A 22,450-nucleotide genomic window follows, 5' to 3' on the forward strand; every position below is an offset into this window, starting at 1 on the left:
GTCAGGATAGTGAATGTCATAAGGAGCACTCCAGTGAGGGGAGGAAATGGGGTTTGTCTAGCAGCACTTAGATGCATGACTCCAGGCACCCCTGTTCCTCTTGGGGTTTGCTGCCATTCTCTATAATTCCATCAGCGTCAAAGCAGATGCCATATGCAGGGTTCGGCTCTGTAGCCCTCTGCTGTCTGGAGACTTTGTGTCTGCTGATGGTCTCGACTGACCACCCGCTCGGAAATCTGACATATTGATTGCTGGATTTGAACTCCACCCTTATCTTTACGTGGCATTAATTGAGTGTTGAAAGTTGTGTGGTTTTAAGCAGGAGATATCAGTTGAGATTTAACCAGCCAATAAATTTGAAAAGAAAATACATGTTTCAAGTGTTTCAAGCTAAATTTGTATATTATGAGTCTGCATTTTTCTGACTCCATGTTCCTTAAACAGTTTTTTCTCTTCATAAAGCAGTGATACCAACATAATTGTGTTGGCCTTGATACTGAATCCGAACACATACTGTAGTTAAGGATCCAAACAACACAGAGTTGTTAGATCATTTAGATGCTCTTTACTATCTATTTAGCACCTGGCTCTGGAGTCCCACCTACACAGAGTCAGTGTAGGCTATGTGTATATTCTCTTCTCTTTATGCAGAGTTTGTGATGAGTGTTACTGTAGCTGACAGTAGCTGGCCAGCCTACGCATACCTGACACCACAGCCTACGTGTCACAGTGAGAGGGCACAGTCTCAACTATGCCAAGACCATCCGAGCACAGATACAGAAATATCTACAACAACCCATGTTGTACTGTACAGCTGTGTGAATCTAAGAGAGAAACGGCATCATCTGAAAAATCTGTGCCAAACATGCAGCCACTTACTTACAAATTACTACAATGTATTAATACATTTAGCCTGTTTGCTAATTTATCTTTCAAAAATCATCTCTGAGTAATCTCATTGTTTTCTACATAATGCATATCCTATCCCTATTCCTAAGTCCTCAGGAAACAACCATTCAGATACATCAGATAAATGGCCAGCACAGAGCATTCTTTTCCACTTGCTCATTAAACACTAAGTCAGGGGTCTTAATTGCTAATCAATTGTTGGCCCTCCTCTGACCATGAACACCATGGTGCTGGGTAGCCAAATAGAATATGAATGTGGTCCAACCTCCACAATTGATCTTCTTTGGAGTTAATGACTTACTCTGATATCGCTTGTCAAAATGTCCCTGGCAGTCTATTAAAACAATATTTAGCAGCTGGCACAAAATGGCATCAGTTGTATTGTTGCATCACTGTGTCAAAATTGTAATACTTACTTACAGATATGTTGAAAATCACAGAAGACAATGGCTTATTTTGACTTAATGTTATTTTTTTTTTTTTTTTGTTGGGTCATTTAGGGGTGGGTGATATGGCCAAAATCTTAGGGTATATGTCATTTTATATCACGGTAACAGTATACATCACGATACAGTGATTGTTCTGTAAATTCAAATAGAAGTGGTTAATATAACCACACTGTATTTCATCACATGTTATTACTTTCTTCTTTTATTTCCATACAAACAAAAACAACTGCCTCACACAAGATAACACTTGAGTTAAAAACAAAAGACTCAAAACAGAAAAACTAAAGTTCTTTCATTGTATTTTAGAGTATACCAATAAAACCGACTTGATTTGCAGAATTCGCTCATCTGTCATGTTTATGACAAAACACTGTAAAAATAAACTACAGTGTGCACATGTTTGGTAATTATCAACTCCAGCTTCAGTATAAACAAGAACCATATTTTTTATTATTATTAAGGTTGGGATGCCTCCTCCTGCTCTTTATTTACAACTTCACATTCGTTCTCCATTCCCAAAATCACATTACCCAGCAGAGCAGCGGGATTCGCGAGAATCACCAGATCATGCCAGAATCACTAGATCAGAGGGAGAATAGCTCCCGTGGTGGTATTGCCAAATCTCTACTTGTGGACCCATTTCTACAGTTGCACGGTATATACCGTCATGTTACCCAACCCCAAGGTTATGATTGTGAATTGAATTGAATTTGTGTACCCTTTTGCAGTTTTGAATGTTGTTTTGTACAATTGATGATAGATTTGTAACAATTGTGAGTTAAAACTTAAAAATCACGCACTCTGTTAAAAAAAAAAAAAAAAAAAAAAGGTAATGGGTAAAGTTAACCTAGTAATTACGCTGGTGCCGTGCAGCGCTGAAAAGGGCATGCTTGCTCAGCAACACTCGCCTTTATATACTGTATGCAGTCCTATTGGACTGTCCAGTTGGAGAATGGAAAAGTAATAGGGAATCAAGTAGAAATGTCACAATATCCCTGTGCACTACAGGATGTGGAAATGCTTGTGACTGTAATCCTCTGTGGGATTTCTGATTGACAAACTGAAACATTTATGGAAAGGATTTCACTGTAATTCTAGGACCGTATGCCAATCAAAGTCAATTCATGAACCAGCACTCTATCAAACATATTCCAGTTTTCTTCCTCATGTTAAATCGTTGGATATGCTAACTTTCAAATATGAGGAAATAGAATCATATCAGATACACCAAATTAGACCTTTTTATTGTCTTGACTCACCAGCATACTATTGTCATAAGTATTGTCATACTATTTTTTATTTAGCAGCTGTGGTTTTACATTGAATTTCTTTGCTTTTAACTACCTCTGTGTGACTTACAATAGGCAGTCTACAAGAATTAACACATGAAAATGGAGACACAAACGGCCAGCCATGTCATGTACTGTACAGTAGATAGCACTCAGAGCAGCCATCTGTAGACCGGCGCCTCCTGTCAGGGCCAATCAATAATCCACTTATGATTGACATGTGGAATTAGAAGTGCTCCTTTTGCCACCAAAATTGTTAGTTTCATGTACAGGCATGAGAGCTCCAGTAGGTTGCAAACCAAGCTTTGTGTGTTATGTTATGCAGTTTAAATAATCACAAAGGGAGAGATGGGCTCCCTCTTTGATTGGCTGTAGTCCTGTAGGAGAAGACACTGAGTGGCTCTGCTGGAGATAACAGGCTGTTTATTCTGCTGCATGAGGTCCAAACAAGTCATTTTTGCAGTTGACTGGGTAGCTTCACTGATACATTATAGATAGTTTATTATAGATTTATCTGAAAATCTTCTTGTATTGAATTCATCAACTTTCTGTGAATGCATTTGGCTCTTTTGGTACCTTCTATTGGAGTATGGCCATTAAATACAATGAGGCAATATGCTGTAAACTTTTCACCACACATAAATGCCATTGCAAAGGAGCTACCAACAACAGTGCTTACAATAGTAGAGCATATTTTATATGGAGCATTTTAGTTTTGGTCAGTTCCTCAAGAACTTTCTTTTTAGATATGCACAAGTATTAAAGCAAATTCAACCAGTATCTTGCATTGTTAAACAGTTCCATAATATTTCTGCCACAAATATTTAGTTTGGAAGAATGCTAAATAATGCATGAAATAATCCAATTCAGAACCAAATTTACAAGCCCAGGTCAAACATCCTGGACCTCAACAAACCAACCAAAAAAAATTTCTTTTTATGCATGCCACCTTGTTTCCCCGAGAGTTGTCTTCTCAGGCAGAGCTTACTCGTGTGGATTTAGAAGCACTAACAAGTTCTACCAAATGATAATTTGTCTCCCTAGTTCCTTGACATTTTTTAACATCTCCATTTACCACAAAATAAATAAAAACTGCCTTTTTTGTAAATAAAGCCACTGCAACTGTATTTATTTCTGCCTGAAATTATCACAACAGTCTCTGTTGGGACTGATTGGTAACCGAGGCCCCAGCTTTGATGAATGAAGGTGAACAAATTATCTACAATGTTCCCGAGATTTTACAGTATTTACACGGCCTTGTTGTATTGACTCTTAATTTACACTCCACTCTGAGGCCCTCTTTATACCACAGCTTGTGTCCAAATACTGTGTATATGGAATTTGTCTGAGACAGGTTAACACACATTTTGAGATATCCATCCCAATGCCCATCTCAAAAATGGGCTTGCTAATTATCAAGATGTAAAACTGAAATTTAACTGTGCTGCTATATGGTCCATTTCCTGAAGTTTTAAACATTGACTATTAAACCACTATTACTACTATTATTTGGAAACCGATTTTAGGTGTTAATTGCAGCCTGATATATGCTTTTGATTACTTTGTTTGTGCAAGCAGATATATATATATATATATATATATATATATATATATATATATATATATATATATATATATATATTTTGTGCACAGATGTCGAATGTGGAAATCCATATTTGTGCACAGATGTTGAATGTGGACCAGGGAGAATGTAGTCCAAGAATGCCACAGTTTCCTCACCACACTGTTTTTTTTAATCATAAATTGTTATTACTCAACTGAAGAAAAGTGAATTGTGGTGGGAGACCAACCCTATTAATCCTCCTATATTGTGGCTGGTTACAGTTCAGGAGACTTTGTAGTAACTAATTCTCCAGGCCACTTCCCATGAGGCTCCTCAGAGTAGATGTCTTCCCATCCACAGCTCCCTCGGTTGGTTATGTGCTACATAGACTCTATTGTTTCCAAAAACAGTGAAATACTTATGAATAAAAAAAGCATGCAACTTGCCTTCTTTTCTATCATCTAGCTCAAATGTTTAAAATAGGAATGTTCTGTTTCTAGATTGTTGGAATTGAGACTACTACTGACATCTCTGACATCTAGGGGAGCATCCCTCACCAGGTTTCTGTGAGAGCAAGCAGCTGTGGAAGCACGGAAACACATGCTTTCTCTTTCTCACCGAGAGAATGGCTCTGCACAGGTCTGTTTGAGCCAAACTGAGCTTTCTTAGAGAAATGTAATAAACTCTGCAAGTTGGGAGTATTCAGATCACACATGTCCAGCATTTCAGCATCATTATCCTCTGTTTGCAGCTCTCTCAGCCATTCATTTGGACATACCTCTTAATTACTAATATGTGTAGATTTATGTAAGCTTTCCTGACAATTTTCACTAAATTTGTTATAGTAAAATACAATCCCTCTTATGACTTTCCCCTAATTAGATTAAGTTGTCTGTTTTTTTTACTAAATATATTAATCATTCAAAATTTAATTATTTGTCGTTATCAATCCAAAACAGAGCTTAGAATGATATAAAATATACTGTCCACATTTACGATAAATACTGCCTTAAAGGGGTGATAGAATGGTTATATACGGTATTTCACGCTGTTCTTTAAGGTCTCTTAATAGGGTGTGTAACATTGGTTGGGCTGAAAATGACTCTTTTGCTGTTTTTTTTGGCCCTAATGCTACCCTGTTAAATGGGACTGGACTGAAACAAGAGCTTTTCTGCCTTTTTATATGGTCTGCTCGTGAATATTTCAATGAGCTGCACGCTGGTTGGTTGAGCTTAGCACGCACACACACACACACACACACACACACACACACACAGAGACACACAAACACGTTCCCCTCTAGTATTCCGTATGTCCTGAGAGAGCTCCAGCCAGCGTGCAGCCGGGTCTAACAGTCTAGGCCGAAAGTCAGCGATCCGGGCAGGCACTGCGCCGCTGTCACAGCAAACTGTGGAGCTCCTGAACTCCGAAACAGTTGTACTAAATTTGCAATTAGCCATCAATTTTTGCAAATCGGCTCATATTTGAGCTTTATATAGTTGATTTCTCGCATAAAAAAGTCTCAGAAGTGAATTTAGTAATGCAACAGCAGATGAACAATGTATACAATTTCGGAGATTTGCGCAAACAAGATTTAGAAGAATAACTGACCTCAGATCAGTTAGTGGCCTATGTAAATTTTGGGGCGTTACAAAGATAGAAGGTAGAGCCAAATTGAGTTGAGAAGTTGACGTCAACTTTTAGGTTTGTTCAGATTCGCCCGTTTTCAGAGGCAGTTTCAAATTGTGAGATTTGCAGAGGAAAGAGGTGTCAATGGGTTTTTGAGGTTTGAGGTTCTATGTATGTCCTATTTACCCACCAAACTGTCGTTTTTCAACTAAGACAGGGTAAAATCGGTTTTGCATTCTATCACCCCTTTAATAACATTGGTTATATTCAATTAATATTTCAGCCACATTGGGCAAAGAACCTGACTGCATTTTAAAGGAAATTAGTTTTGAAGATGTCATTAATCAGTGTGTATATCGCTCAGCACCACTGACTATTTTCATTAACAACGAGTCTCTGAAGCACAAATCATGCATGGAGCTTTGCATATTTAAAGAAGTGCTCACTGTAGTCTTTAATTTACTATAGTCTCAAGAATTACTTTGACCAACATCACAAGTTATGCGTACTGTATGTGCTACTGAAAGAAAAAGTCCTATCCTCTTAAGATAGAAGGAACATATGTGAAAGAGTAAGGGGCCATCCACACGGAAATGCTTTTTGGTGTAAACGCACGTTTCACACTGCCTGAAGACGCACTTTTTTGAAACCTGGTACCAGGTTGAAAAAATTCAAAAACGCCGCCCTTGCGTCTTCATTTGGACAGCGAAAACCGCATACTTGCGATGATGTCATCATTACACCCCTCGACCTCTAGCCTTTAACTCTTATCCCGTGACGGCGTCTCATAACAACAACAATAAGTCATAACCAAGTGACTTACTGTCGCATAGAAGAGGAATTACCGTATAGTACAGGAGAAGCTCGCAGGCAGTTTCGACTTACATGAGCTGTTTAGGTTTAATTACTGATGTTAACTAGCATGTTAGTTAGCAATAATTAGCCTGTGCCCATGTTATCTCCTTACATCCACCTACACTCTCCGTATCTGTAAGATTGGGAATGATTAAGATTTCTCTTGGCACAGCTACCAGAAGACTTCCAACTTTCAGACATGTTGCTCACGTCACATTCTCTCAGTTGGAGGCTGCGCAGTAAAGCTGGCCATCACCGGAAAAGTGCTTCTAATAGCCTTCACTGGTCTCCGTCCAGAGCAACGCGGTCTATTGGTCCATTATATACTGTCTTTGGCTGGAGAAGATATTGAGCCTGTTAGGGTTACTAGGGCTGTTTGGTTTCTTCCTCTACTGTCTGTTTGTATACAGCACGCAAGCTTTATGCGCCTGCTCTGCCTGTTCTTCTCCATTTTGGTGAATTTCTGTAGCAGAAACAGCGCCACCTATAGGCCTGGAATAGGAAGTAGCGTGTTGAGTCATTTACACATGGATCCGTTTGGACGCAAACATTCTTGAAACGAGGCCAGGGAAGACGGGGGAAAAACGTTTTGGTACGTGTGGACGTGGCCTAAAGCTATTTTATCAGTTCCCCAGAGGACATCTTACAATTAACACTCACTGGTACCTAATAAGACGTGCTAATGAACAATAATTAATTGCGATGATAATAATAGAGAAAGCAAGTCTTTAACAAGCATATTGCATGCGATAAATCAGAAGCAGTTTTGGACTGAATAGATTTATGCAGGATTGGAATGTAGCATTTCTTCTGTGGCAAATGTGACCCTAACCCTCCAAGCTAACATGAAGTGAGTTATAGTAGCTGCTGGTTACAGCTAAAAATACATTTGTCTCAATCAGATAATAACATTATGAAATAACCTCCTGCGTGTTCTACCTTGCAGATGAGTCAGTCATATTGTACTTTCTGTTGGTGTGTGCAACATGGACAGCTCTTGTTAGGCTATCTAACCAGATGGGATTTGGTGTGGTATCATGGAGAGTCATACCATTTTGTTTCTATGCTGCTGCCATTTTTAATTTCTCCTGCATTGTTGAGCACTAATGACCACTTCAAATCCATTACAGTTCTGTCAGGGCCATTTCGATAAGTGACTGTAATGTGAATGACTCAGAGGGGCAGAATAGATCTCTTAGTGGATATTTGATCATATGACGAGCTACCGAATTGATTTACAGACGCTAATTCACACCATGCTGATTGTGAGATATACAAGGGTGGCAGTTACTGTTAAATGCAGAGATGGGATTCATGGTATCAATAGGCCGCATGCTGTTACAGGAACAACCCACACAGCTCATTATTTTTAATAATCCCCACCTTTTTATTGTTTGACTGCTGGCTTTGTTCACACCTTCACTGCTCTTATCACTAGGCCCTTGTACAGTGAAATTAGAGACTTTGAAGCTGCACTAATTCATTTTTCTATATTAACAATGGCTGAAATGACAATGTGTGATGTGAAAGGTGTTGCTCGAGTGACCAACCCAGAGAGAATAACAGCCTCAACTCCCCAAAGTCTTTTAGATTCTGTCAGCTCGTTGTTTTGGTTTTGTGGCTCACAACATTACTGTTATGATTCACTCTCTCTGTTCTCATCAATTCTTTTCCAGATGCAATAGGTAGCTGTTTTCAATGACAAATCTCTGCTAAACACACTCTATATACTGTACCTGCCCAGTTAACGGCAGACAGACAAAGTTAGTGACTGGCTGGTGTACATAGTGCAGCATTTAGCACTATGTTTACATTAGGACTTGGCAGAGACCAAAACAGAATGGAAAGGAAAGTAAATATTGGACTAGAATTTGTGTCCAGAAACACGATTCCAATTAAATGCTCATCTCTCTGGTAGATGTGTAAATAGGTGACTGTTTGCTAACATGTTCACCATATCAACATTATGAGGTGATTATATGTCAATATTGTATTTACAGCTTTCCGCTGATTCCAAGTGGCAAAATTAATTCTGCTTTATTTCTTTGGATGGGACATTATTGCCCTATAAATGACAATAACTGAGGAATATAACATACTTTCTGTCATCTCCATCACCCTTTATGACACTGGAATCTCCTCTGTCTAGTCTGAATCTATTTCACTTTGCAGTTAAATGTGCAGAGTTTTGAAGCCTATTTAAATTTAAATTTTGGTCCTTGAACGTCAGGACTATCATTATGGATAGCAGATGGTCAGAAATATTAACATATCTTTCCAATTTGTGGTGAGTCATAGAGGTCATGAGGTAAACAACAAGTGGTGTCTAAAAAGGAGAATGCAGAAAGGCTGCAAACCTTACAGACAAACTGTATTGTGGAATCATAATCATATTGAAGGACCATGTATTGCACTTCATCTGACAGCCTTATGCTTCCAGCATATGGAGCAATACTCCAGTGCAAATCTGTGAATAGGATATCATTCAGCAATATATAGCCTTTCTATCAAGGTACAGAAATGTATTTGGGGTTTACGGGCAATATATGGACAATACAGACCTCATGCACTGCAAACACAGAACTTATTGCTTTCCAGAAATATATATAAGGAAGGCTCCCATTGCAATGACAAAAGTAGTTTACTGAAGATAAAAATCAACAAAGATTTGATGTTTCTTCAAAATGAAATCAACATCAGAAGCCCTAATTGATTTGCCATTTTGGTACTTTTTGGTTGCCGATGTTTTTGCCGTCGGCATCGCAATCGAGCGATTCGAGTTCCTTATTATGCTGCATTCTATCTTGCAATCGGACACAGTTAATGTAATTTTGCTGCATGTCTATTTTAATCACAAATTAAAGAAAGGTTCCCATCAAGCCATATCTACAGTATGCTTGCCATGTAGTGTATAGTATAATCTATACCAACACAGTCACACGTGAAATAAAATCAGACAATAAGTAACACTCTTTCTTTTCTTCTTAACCTAGAATTCTTCCTGGAGCTATTGGAGAACACAGAGAGGTCCCTTAATGAGATGTTTGTGAGGACTTACGGCAAGCCTTACATGCAAAACTCTGAGGTCTTTGAGAACCTGTTTGCAGAGCTGAAGCGCTATTACACAGGAGGAAATGTTAACCTGGAGGAAATGCTAAATGACTTTTGGTCGCGTCTGTTGGAGCGTATGTTCACACTGCTCAACTCCCAGTACGTCATCACTGAGGACTATCTGGAGTGTATCAGTAAGTACACCGACGAGCTCAAGCCCTTTGGAGACGTGCCCAGGAAGCTCAAGGCTCAGGTTACCCGGGCATTCATCGCTGCACGCACATTTGTCCAAGGGCTCTCTGTTGGCCGGGAGGTGGCCCAGAGAGTGTCTAAGGTAACAGTGCTCACCACTTTGGTAAAATTTAACTGGATTATAAAACACTCAATCAACTGCATGCTTCTGTAATTTCAACTTAAAACAAAACCATATTTCATTTGATTGCTCTCATTGCTCATTCTGATGGAAAAAGATTCAGCATTTTTTTTAAGATCATTTTTTGGGGCATTTTAGGCCTTTAATTCCACAGGACAGATGAAGACATGAAAGGGGAGAGAGAAGGGGAATGACATGCAGCAAAGGGCCGCGGGACGGAGTTGAACCCGCGGCCGCTGCGTCGAGGAGGATTCAGCATTTGAACTCAGCTGAAATTAAGACTTGCTGTGTATCTACACAGATTTTCAAAAGGTCTTGTTTGGTGTTTCTGCAACAAGCACACATTTCCCCCTGTTTTTTTCCACTGCAAACAAGTTTCTCCCAGATACTTTTCTGACTAATGTGTGCTCTCTTGGTGCATGTCTTCAGGAAGTTTGGAGCTTGAGGCAGCTTGTTCAGGCGCTGTCTAGAACACAGTGTTGAAGGGTATGTGGATTGCTCAAGAGAAATGCCCAGACAATAAAAAATAAGACAAAAGACATGTTGTGCCATCACTGTTTATTGCTCTATTTCCTAGTATGTGTTTACCCAGTCTACAGAAGCCATTAATCATGCTGTAGCCTTAGTATTCTGTTTGATGCGATGTAATCTTAATGCAGCTTTTGCCGTATATCACACTGCTCTGGGAGTGTGTGTAGTTTAGATCATGTATAAAGTAAGATTAAAGGAAAAGCAAGAGGCTAAGGCTTGGATTTAGTCACACTCCACAACAACAGGGCTCTTTCTACACGCCTTCTTGTGGGCTGAGAGAAGCACTGATAAGCACTATGCTGCAAATCCCCAACCACCCTAGTTTCTTTTCACTACTGTATTGATATCAGTTAGACTGGATTATCAACACTATTATGAATATTTATAGACCTGCTGTACAGTATATAAACAGAAGGCAGGGTGAAAATATAGTAACCCTCAATCACCAGAGACCGAGAGGAAGACACTAAGGAAAAGACACTACTTTTATCTGAGACATCCGAAATTAGTTTTCTTGTAGCCCCACCATGGTGCACTCATTGAACTTTAAACATGTTCCCTTCACTGCATGTATCAGTTCCCCCTTGCCAGTAGTAGTGGTAACGCTCATTTAGGAGCAGCCACAGAGGATGTGTTGTTAGTATGTGTTTACTGAGTTACACTCTGCGTTTCTCATAAGCCAGCATGTCCCAGCGTCACCTCTTGACATTTCAGTGGGACCTGAGATCCAGGTCATGTGTCTGGGACTGCAGCCCTTTGATCCCCAGAGTATAAACTCATCATGAGGGATTGGGTGTAAGCATAATGAAATAAGACACCCTGCTAGAGGTGTCTGTTGGACAGCACCTCTAAGATGTGACATCCATGCTTAATGCTGCTGGGATATATATTGAATTAAAGTAGATGATGTAGTACTTTATTGCTTTTCACAGCTTAAGAGACAAAAAACAAAACCCGGCTGAGCTTTGAGGAAGTTGTATTTGGATTCTGCATCTCATAAGCAAAGCTCATACTTATCCCAGATCATTACCCAAACAGTTCATCTGTTTCTGCTTATCTGAAGTGATTCAAATCATATAATCATCGTTCTGGTTATTACTACTTAAAATATTTTCAACTTTGCTATCTGAATGCACTCACTGTAGTAAGGTGCCAATGAATTTGACAGAAGCAAAGGTGTAAGGAATGTGGCAACATTGTGCTCTCTTTTCATTAAAGTCACAGTGACCGTTAATGGGCTGAATCAACGTTGTAAAATGGAAATATTATGATATTTCACAGTATGTTGCCAGTGTATATTCCTAAGTGAACCATTGCCACAGGAGGGTTCCTTCACTCTATTAGTCACTTATTTGCATTTCTATTTCCATACAGTACACTGGAACATATTTATTGATTTCATTCACTTCTGTTGTTACTAGTGTTGGTTATTATTATTTGGAAGGTTTTTGGAACTCACAATGTGCGGGAATTTGACACTCTTTACTGTGTTTGTGTAGAATTATTAAAGTGTAGAAGATTTATTTATTATTATATATAAAATATTAAAATGATTTTATCATTTAAAATACCAATATATCACTAAAGAATGTGATGATTCATAATGAATGCTAATAGTAACACCAATGATTATTTCTCCTCATGACCTCTAAGTCAGCTGAGAACTGTCTCCTGTCTATTTTGTAAGGTTGTCCTACCCCTGTGTCAGGTGTGATAGATGTTGGCAGGAGCATTTCTATAATATTCTGTGTCAAGTTAATATGTGACATGTCACACCAGTTGTCGGTGAGGTGATGTGTGAGGGTTGTCTGTTATTCAGGGCGGGTGTGTTTGAGCCTTCCTCAAAGCCTGACTCTGGAGCTACAAAAATACCTCCAGTCCTCTCTTTATGATACTAAGCACTGGGCTGAGAAAGAGGTAGAGGTTCAGGCACATCACACATTAACACATATGACTAAGATGAGGTCATTTCTCTTTTTTGCAGACCTAGAGAAGGTCCTCCATGTTTTTAACTCCTCCAGGCTTGATTGTAACTGTAACTAATTTTATTCTGATCTTAACAGGCAAAATATCCACCGGCTAAGACAAAATGTTGCTGCCAGAATTTTATCACATTCAAAGAGAATTGTCTGTAATAAACCAATCTGTGCTGCACCACACTTACCTGTCTGTTACAATAATTGATTTGTTAAGATTTTATTGTTTGGTTTTAAAAGCTTTGCTTGGCTCCTGCTCTGTGATCAGCTCATTCCCCACAGGTCTGATCACAGCTTGAGCTCTTGTGGCAAAGCTCTTTCAGACTTTTAGTGGGTCCAAAATCTCTGTTTGTTACAGAACTTGTTGTCCGGGCTCCACATACTTTTCTTTTTTTTGGAATTTGAATTTTTTTTTGTCATCCCAGTCTTATTGTACTTGCTTTTTTAACCATCCATTGCTGTATTATCCCTGTTTTACTGCAAATTACGTTGCAGCATTGTTTTAAGAAGTGTTTTATAGATAAACAACGTATTAAAGTCAGATGCCACTGTCAGAGTGAAACCTTCAGCGAAGTGTAATTTCACTTTACTTGTCAATTTCCTTTCACTTGACATAGTAAATGCTTTAACAACTTAGTTGCAACAATATTACTATTTACTTAAAGTGCTCATATTATGCTTTTTGGCTTTTCAGTTTCCTTTATAGTGTTATATATCTTTTTTGTGCATGCAAGTCCACCCCAAAGGGACTTACCATCTCCAACAGAAAACACTGTTCACAAACTGCTCCAAACAGCTCTATTGTAGTCCAGCCTTTACTTCCGTGACAAACGTGCGTCACTTTGTAACACACATTATAATGCTCACCTAGCTGCTAGCATGGCACGCCCTCATACTCTGCTTCTGACTGGCTTGTAGTCCTTACCTAGCTACTGTGTGACTCCCAACAAAGATGGAACAGAAGTGTGATGCCTCACTCTGTATCTAAAACAGAGAGCTCAACACACAGGGTGAAAAGAGGAGCAGCAGCAATGTGAAGTGCAACAAAAATGTTTTTTTTGAAAATTAAACAATGTAAACCTATTCTGATGTAACCTTTTAAATAAAATTATGAACCTGAAAATGAGAATAATCTGAGCACTTTAAATAATTAGATATAAAGCAGTACAGATAAAGATCTTGAGAATAGCAGGTTGTTTTTATAGCATCGCTTGTTTTGTGACGTATTGTTCAACCACAGCAATCGTATTTGGCTGTAGCTAAATCATCTGAAACTCATATCTGCAGCATAGATGAAAAGAATTGCGACAGCGTAGCCAAATGCCATGACCACAAAGTCCCGTACAAAAACCATAGCCTATTTATTAATATTTCATATGGTTGCTTTTTTCTATGCTCTGAGAGCCGACCATCGGCTGATTCAATTGTTGCCTAGCAGCAACAATATAACAATACTGTATAGGTTGTTCTGCTTTAAAAGCATAAACTGGAATGGCAGTATTGTATCCCTGTGTGATAGGGCTCATATTCCACTGAGACAGAGAAATTACATTAATCATACTGCTGCGATAATGCAGTTACATTCAGTTTTAATTTTGTATACTTTGTATGAACTCATTGATTGTCTTTTGTGTGGCTTGAGGTATGTCATCAGGTAAAGAAACCTATGACGTTTGGTGTATATTTTCTTTTCAATGTAAACATATTCGCATAAGACATAAAATGCAATAGGAATTTCTTCTCTTTTGGGTCTTTACATTGCATTCATTTAGCAGAAGCTTTTTGCCCAAAGCAACTTACAATGAGTGTGTTCATTGTCTGTAGAAAAAGCTGGATCTCTTTAAAAATTGTTAGTGCATCCCTTTAAAAAAAATTAATTAAAAGAAATACAGCAAGAGTGTCTTCAGTGCTACAGTACATGTGCTTAGAGTAACATTTGTGTTTGTTTTATGAAAATGAGACATTAGTAAGTGCTTGCATGGCATATATGGGTGTAGTCTGAAAAGTTGGGTTTTCAGCCTGTAAGATACTTAATAAGATGCTTGTTGGTGCTTAATAGAACACAGACAAAAGTCCTTTAGCTGTGACCCAGGAGCTTTAATTTCAAACATCTTGACAGGGCTCCAGAGTGCAAGCATTTGAGTGTTAAATATAATGTTGAGTGCAGCGCGCTCTTAACAAATCTAATAAAATCAGCTTTACTAGGTCAAGCAGTCAAGTTTGTATTTGCTATCTGAAACGTCACCATACAAGCTTACACGTGGCAAAACAAACAATCACTGATAAAATGTTGCACTTTAGGACGCACATAGTCTACACATGTGGCCTGAATGTAATACAGCAGAGCAGCTAATTTAGCCAACGGTTAGCTGTTTCCTGTAGTTTGTTCTCTGGGTATTCCCTCACTATCACAATACCTCCTGAATGAGACAGATGAAAGCCTTTTCTTCTTTATATCTTGTTCAATCCCCGCTGTTCACAAAAGTCACACCAGTTAAGTCAATTTTATTTACAGTAAATAGAAGAATTTGTGATTTTAACTTTACAATTTGTATAACAAATTACAGTCTGTGTTGGAAAACATTTGGAAAGCATCAGTGAGTTGTGTTATGGGTAACTTGCTTTTGGATTAACAGCAACATTCTATGAAATGAATTCAATCATTGCCACAATTGATTGCTAATTATGTTGTTGTTTTTCACCCTCTTCAAATGCATTATGCATTAAATTGTGGCTAATTCATTCATTTAAATTTTGCCCACTAAAATAATAATCCTGTGGTTCGGACCGAAACCACTTGAATGTGCATCCAAGTGTAATATTTATGACTTGTGAACTGCGACACATCTATACAAGGAGCTCTTAAACACATCATAAGTAAGAGATCTGCGTTAGTATTGCTCATATGTCCTGAAATACATTATTTAGTTTCAGTATTTTTAAATCAATTTCTGTAACATAATCCTGTTTTAGAGGTACTTTCAATATCTGTGATAGATGTTTAGGCAAAAACACAAATGCAGGCTCAATTTAAGAGCTTTGAGATCTCAGTGGTCAGCAAATTGAAAGTCCTATCCATCCTATCCTTTTTGTATGTGAAGTAATGGAAACAAAAAACAGAGAAAGATGAATAAGTGAAATACAAAATGCTTGACAGCTAACTCTGGCTGATGAGTGGGCAAATGAATAGTTGTCTTTATTTAATATTTTACATTTAAATGCAGGTTAAATTGTCTGTTAATGTCACCCACACTATGATTGACAGTTTTCACAAACATTCAAAAGTCTTTGGTCAGCAGAACATCTCTCTTGTCTCGGCTCTTCTGGCATTTTGGAATGTGCAAACTAAAAACTTTTTATCAAAATAACAAATTGACAATATAATTTGTATAGCTGGTAGTAGTCTCTTTTTTGGACTCACTTTAAAATAGCCAAGAATCCTCAATTGTGGTGCGTTCAGTAACATTAAGTAAAAACAAGAAAAATACGTAAATGTAATGTAAATAACAATTATTTAAATCCTCCTTGAATTAATGCAATTACTAAAGGACAGAATGTAATTTAAATTATGATGGGTTTTGAAGGAACTGTCCAGGTGCTAATGACTGCCATCACACTCTGTGTTCTTGCAGGTAAGCAGCAGTCCAGCATGTATTCGAGCCCTGACCAAGATGCTGTACTGCCCCTTTTGTCAGGGCATGCCAGCAGTTAAACCCTGTAAAAACTACTGCCTGAATGTCGTGAAGGGCTGTTTGGCCAATCAAGCTGATCTGGATCCAGAGTGGAACCTGTACATTGGTAAGTCTTTTCAAGTGTCACTCCAGCCGTTTTTCACCTGAGTCCCATCAGACCAATTAGATATTTTTATATGTATTCATGCCTGGGTGTATGGCTCTACAAAATGGCCAAAATGGGTCTAATGGATGTGATAGATATGGGGGAAAAACACATCATATTAGAACTCGCAATAATGACACATTTGTAGAATCAATTTTCACATTCACCATTGTGTCATAACTGCAACTATGTGTTGCTTAACACAGTGTTGCATGGTAAAAAGAAAAGCTGTCAATGAGCTAAAAACAGTTTAAAGCATAAACTGAAAGCTGCAGACTGGAGTATTGATTGAGTGAGATTGGCAATAACTGCAAGCAACCCTTTACACTACAGGGAGTAACTGGATTCAATTATAATTTCAATTTATAATCACAAATATTGCTTAATGTGGCTTTACACCTTTTGTCTGTTAAGCTCATGAAAGAGTAAACACTTTAGTGTTTAAACTTTAATTATTTGGCACTTTGAGGCTGATGTTTTATGGTCACAAAGAAAGTCTGGTAAACAGCAAATCCTCCAAACTATACAATAATATAGATACCATACCCTCTAATACGACCCACTAAAGCATTTCTTTGTTTGACCCATCCACCACCACATCCTGCCTCCTTACACGGAATTTGGTGCTCCTATACTTCGATACCTTACTTTCTGTTTTGCTCCCATCATAATTACTACGTCCACTACAGGGCACCGTCACTAAAAACGTAAACGGGGAGGATAGTCTTAACTGTTAAAACTAATGGTGAAACTGAATTTATAACTTTCAGCAGAATACATTTCACAAATAGGTATTGAGTTGCTCATAGGATATTAATTATAATGGCCTTTCTTTTCTTCCATAATTTTGGGTGTTTTTGGGGGGGCCAAAGCAAGCTGAATGTTTGCAACTATAGTAACGCATTTTACACTGGTTTTGTTCAAAATGGACTGATATGATAAATAAAATGTAAAAACATCGCTCAGGTGAAAATGTTAACATTGTAAGTCTGCAAGATTACAGAAATAGGTGTGTTATGATGTTTAGTTTGACTTTCTATTTTAAGAGAGGTTACAGCTGGTGCTGTGTTTTGTGCATCATGTTTTGACAACATCTGTTCCATTGACACACCATGGGCCCTCGGATAAGAGGCTGCTTTATTTATCATTCTTCTATCAGCGTTTTCTTGCATGAAAAGATTTTATTCATGGAGAGTCCGCTCTCCTGCTGGGCTAAATGGGAACTTGTAATAGGGCAGAAGTGCACAGCGGGGAGTGTTAGGTTTTGTGAGGAGAAGTTCAGTGGGAACTTGTTCAGCTCAGAGACAAAAAGTACAAAGATGAATGTAATATTTATATATTTATTTAATATATTATAGAATGCCTAACACAGATGAATCCCGCTGTCATTTAGATAAGCTCATCCTGTAGGATTGAACTAAAATGGTGAGAATGTGACTAGGCTGCAGGAAAAGGAGCTCCCAGCACTGAAATTGCAGAAAATAAGAGTGGGAGTTTTTAGCAGAATTAAAGATACATTAAAATGAAAAATTTCTGGGGGCTGTTTCACAAAAGCAGAATTTATAAATCCAGGATAACCAGTAAAGCGAGGCTTGACCTAGTCTAATCTGTGCGCCCTGGCTTGGTGCGTTTCACAAAGGCCAAGCCAGGCTGCGCGTTCACGGCTTTCTTTAACAGACCGCAAGATCGATCACAGATTTACTGATGCTAAAATGGAGAACACGCATTGTTCCTACTTTATATAGTACAGAGTGAGCAGCAGCTTCTTGTGGAAGTATGATAACGTGAAACATATTATTTGTAAAAAAGAAACACGGCCTCTGTAATGAAACAGGCATTAATGGAGTGATGTCAGAATGGGGGGCATGCCCATGAAATGCACCCCGAGCAGTTGGGGGTCTGCGCTACCACTCCCAAAAAGCATGTCTGGGCATTTATATTTCAAAATCCCTCTTTTCTCTTTTTTATGCAACATCCGACATACTAGCGTGTTTACTGTATCCAGTCAAACGTGATATAGAGGTAACCAGCTAAGCCCTCCCATCATATAAAACCAAGTGTGGAGTTTGTTGGCTGTGCAGAGAGAGGTATGTGTTTACATGTCAGTTGGTAAAAGCTTAAATCTTTATATTTCCAGAAGAGCATATTTATTTTTATTTATTTCCTCTCATCCACCTCCTGATCTAACATCGCTGGTTGAGGATTCTCCAAAAACTAATTCTTGCAAGTCATGCTCACTTTTGAGTGATTAAAACCCTGAAAGATTTGATCAAATACCTCTCGAAATTATTCCCTTGCTCACATACTCTGTTTCACTCTGAAATATGTCACATAACAGAAGCTAATGCAAAGACGTTAGACATTTGTCTAACTTTGTTTCTCTGGGACTTAAGGCTAAGACATAAGACTCACAGAAGCAGAGGCCTCATACTTTATCCGCTTATCAAAACTGTGTTAGCAAACAAACGGCTACTTACCTATCCAGCAGATTCTGAGCACTTGATGAATGTACCTCCAGTATCCTCTCTCCTTTTTAGCTTGTGTTTCTTTTTTTTTTTTTTCTTTTTTTTTTTTTTTTTTGGGCTTCCTTGATGTTTGGCCCTCCTCACCAGTCCCTCGCTGTCTTTGGCACTCTGCCATTTTACGTTGGGCATGTAGTGTACAACCAGCTTGTGCAAGCTTGTGACCTTGGAGCGGCTGCATAAAGTTTTGTGCCCATCTTTGTGAGAGCCACCGGGACTGTTTGGACCAGCGGACCAAAACAATGACCAGTTCAAAGAGGGTAAAAGCCACAAAGAGCTTCAGGGTGGAGGGTTGATTCTCAGTTGGCTCAGAAGCATTAGCAACATTTTCCCATTACAGAGTCATTTGATTCAGGGTTCTTATCACAAATATCTCAATGGAGCTTTGACATATACTATATTTGATGTAGGCATAGACTTTGAGGACAAAGGTGAGGAATGAGTTTCAATAGCAAAGACCACAACAGAGATGTCTGTAAAAGTGCATAATGAAAAATAAAAGCAAATTGTTTTTTTTCTCAGTGAATAAAAAAGCATGTGAGTTGTTTAGTCTTCATTTTCTTAGTAATCAAGAAGGTTAGGGGTATTTTTGCTTCTTTTGCAAAGCACTTGAAAACAACCATTTTAACAGATTACTGTGATGATATGATACATGATGTACTCTACCTCCATTCATGCTGTCTAACAGTTTATTTCTGTGACTATACATTGCATGACAGGAAGGAAAGAGAGCAACATCTGTGGGTGTTTGCTGTCAATGCATGCACTGATATCGATATGGAAGCAGATGTGTTTGAATGATCTATGCTGGCCTGAATGTCACAGGGCAAAGCAGCTGCAGTGTGGAAGGATAAAGGACAAGTTGTTTGGGAACTTTCTTCTAAAAGCAGGGGTGTAGTGGAGTGTGAACACATTATCCCGGTTAATATTCCTTTAGTGTTATGTTCAGGAGGTTTTTACCAGGAGCTGAATTACACACTCCAACTGGTAAAACTGGTAAAAACACTGAATAAAGCATTTTCACGTTGTAAATTAGTGTTTCTCTGGTGCTGTTCGGCTCATTGCCGCTAACGTTAGCTCAGCTTGTTTCTCTAAAAACTTAAGATCCAGACCTTCAGGAGCACAGGTCTCCTCCTCCTCCCCAGTAATGTAGAAAATTGATTGCTAAGAACCTCCTGTCACAGCTTACATTCAACAAGCAATCAACAAAGTAAATGGGGCCCCATCAGAAGTTGCATTGATATCCCTAAATGACAGTTTCAACCAGCCCAACAGCCGTACCTTGCCTTACCTGTACGTCTGCATGTCTGTACTATAATGTTAATATATTTATCCTCTTCAGTGTCATCAACCAAGTGTATTTCAATCTAACTAAAAGGGTTCTACATTTACTCCACTAACAAGGAATATAATTCCAACACGGCTCAACTTGAATTTGACAATTTTACATTTTTGCCATTAACCGTTGTGCAGCGGCCATTTGTCTTCATCAGGACTCTTGTCAATGGGATTATTGTTCCTCAGTGTAGATTAAATGGCAGTTCTATATCTTTTGGCTCTGACACTTCATGCTCATTATAGGTCGAAAGATTTTTAATTAGCTTAAGGTCTAACCACAAAAAAGGTATTGACTTGGCTTGTGATGTTAAATTGTCAGAATGTGTCGTTATCTTACATACAAGCAAATGATTATTACTCCGACATTAGTGTTAGTCTTCTTGCCGTTATTTACACAGTGCAATCAAAGAAAAATGGGTCATATCAGCTCACTGAAAAAGAATAAGAAGCTTTGGCTCGAGGGCTCAAAGAGAAATTGGGAGAAACACCTGAGAGTCCTGACACAGAGCCAGTACAGACTTGAAGCTAAGATTTTGATTCCTGTTGCTTCCATTCAGACCAACATCATATACCTGCTCCACTGACCAGAGAAGACAAGATATTGGGGAGTGAAAACAAATCCAACCAAAGAGTGACAAATCCTTTAAACCTAGAGGCTGTGCCCATGATAGCAATGATTTTTCACTAACACCTTCTCACTGAATGACTTACAGGAAATAACACCTTCTGATTAAATGAATCCCAACTTGTGACAGAACTTCACATTAACCAAGGTCTCACCTTAATTTATCTATAAATCCATAATGTGTGGCACTGAAGAGACAAGCTGAAACAGATGTTTGAAGGGCAGCTGCACTGCTAAATACTCCTCCCACTTGAATTAATTTGCTGTATCTATACAGCATTTTTATAGAAAGAAAAAAAACTGTTTCAAGTTTCTCATTTTTGGATGACTTTCTTTGATTTGTTGTTGAGGCCAGTGTACAATAAATTATAGAAAAATTGCCATCCTAAATCACATCATTCCCCTGTATTTGTATTCATGTGACATACAGTATGTACCCGCATCTCGATGAGGGAATCTTTAATGTATCCACTAACAACCTCAAATCAGTCCTTGTGCATATTATGCTTGTTTTACTTGCCCCTGAGCAAGAGATTAATTAGACAAGCGAATAAGATATGACCAAGAAATTTCATTTAAAACATGAGCTGACTTTAGGCTCCAAAAGGCAAATGTCAATTGTACATACACTTGTCGCACATTGTCATTTTAGATTCATTTTGAAAGGTGCTGTTCCTGGAACTAATATAGCTTTAGTTCCAAAGGGTCATGTCATTTTTAATATTGATGTAAAACATTTTTGCTCAGTAGTGTTACTAAATATGTGTTCATGCAGCAGCTATAATAATACCTCTAGTTATAGGAAACATAAGTTAAACAGAGCTAGAATGTCAGGCTGTTGTGTATATTTCTGCCTAAATAATACACTGAATAAATCAAATCTGAATAAATCATACAGTAGATTAAATGGGCTCTGCTGAGTAGTCAGTCTCTAATCCATTTGTTCCCACTGGAGAACAAATCCTTGCTGACCTCTCCCCATGTTGCGTCTGAAGACGAGACTTGCTCTGGGCATTCATTATGGAACCAGATACTAATTAAAGAATGTTCATAAGCAATATATTATTTTCCCTTTTAATTGCAAATACCAACATTTTGAAATTCATTTATAATAAATACTACTTTGCTTATTATCATAAACCTGCATTAAAAAAAAAAAACAGTACATGTGTGCAATTTGATGAGATTAGGAGTGGGATTAGATTTTAATTACATGAATTAACTGAAGCATGGAGCGTCTGATGAAAAGCTGTCAGTCTGTTCACCGCACCTGAGAACTCCATACTGAACATAAGCAGGACCAACACGTCAAGTCCTCTGGGATATATAGAGCATTACGCTTTCTGCATAAATCCCTGGATATCTGTTTTAAGATGATCACTTTGACAGTGTTTACTCTTCTGGTTGGGTATTCTTTTTGTTGAACAATGTTCTGAGGCAGGCTGTTTTTAACCATTGTTATTTATCAGGCTGTCTGCACAAATGTCTTCTTCATCTCTTTT

The 22,450-nt window shown here is 38.3% G+C and overlaps 1 protein-coding gene across 2 annotated transcripts in view; it reads left to right on the forward strand.

The window, feature by feature from the left end:
- Positions 1 to 22,450, forward strand: part of LOC114564000 (glypican-6) — a 90,789-nt gene that overhangs the window by 25,400 nt on the left and 42,939 nt on the right. For both annotated transcript variants that reach the window (XM_028591087.1, XM_028591088.1), the window contains exons 3-4: positions 9,689 to 10,080; positions 16,259 to 16,424. In XM_028591087.1, coding sequence (XP_028446888.1) covers positions 9,689 to 10,080; positions 16,259 to 16,424 — 558 coding nt within the window. The remainder of the gene's footprint in view (positions 1 to 9,688; positions 10,081 to 16,258; positions 16,425 to 22,450) is intronic.

Source organism: Perca flavescens, chromosome 11 (assembly GCF_004354835.1).
Source record: "Perca flavescens isolate YP-PL-M2 chromosome 11, PFLA_1.0, whole genome shotgun sequence".
NCBI classification, from domain to species: Eukaryota; Metazoa; Chordata; class Actinopteri; order Perciformes; family Percidae; genus Perca; species Perca flavescens.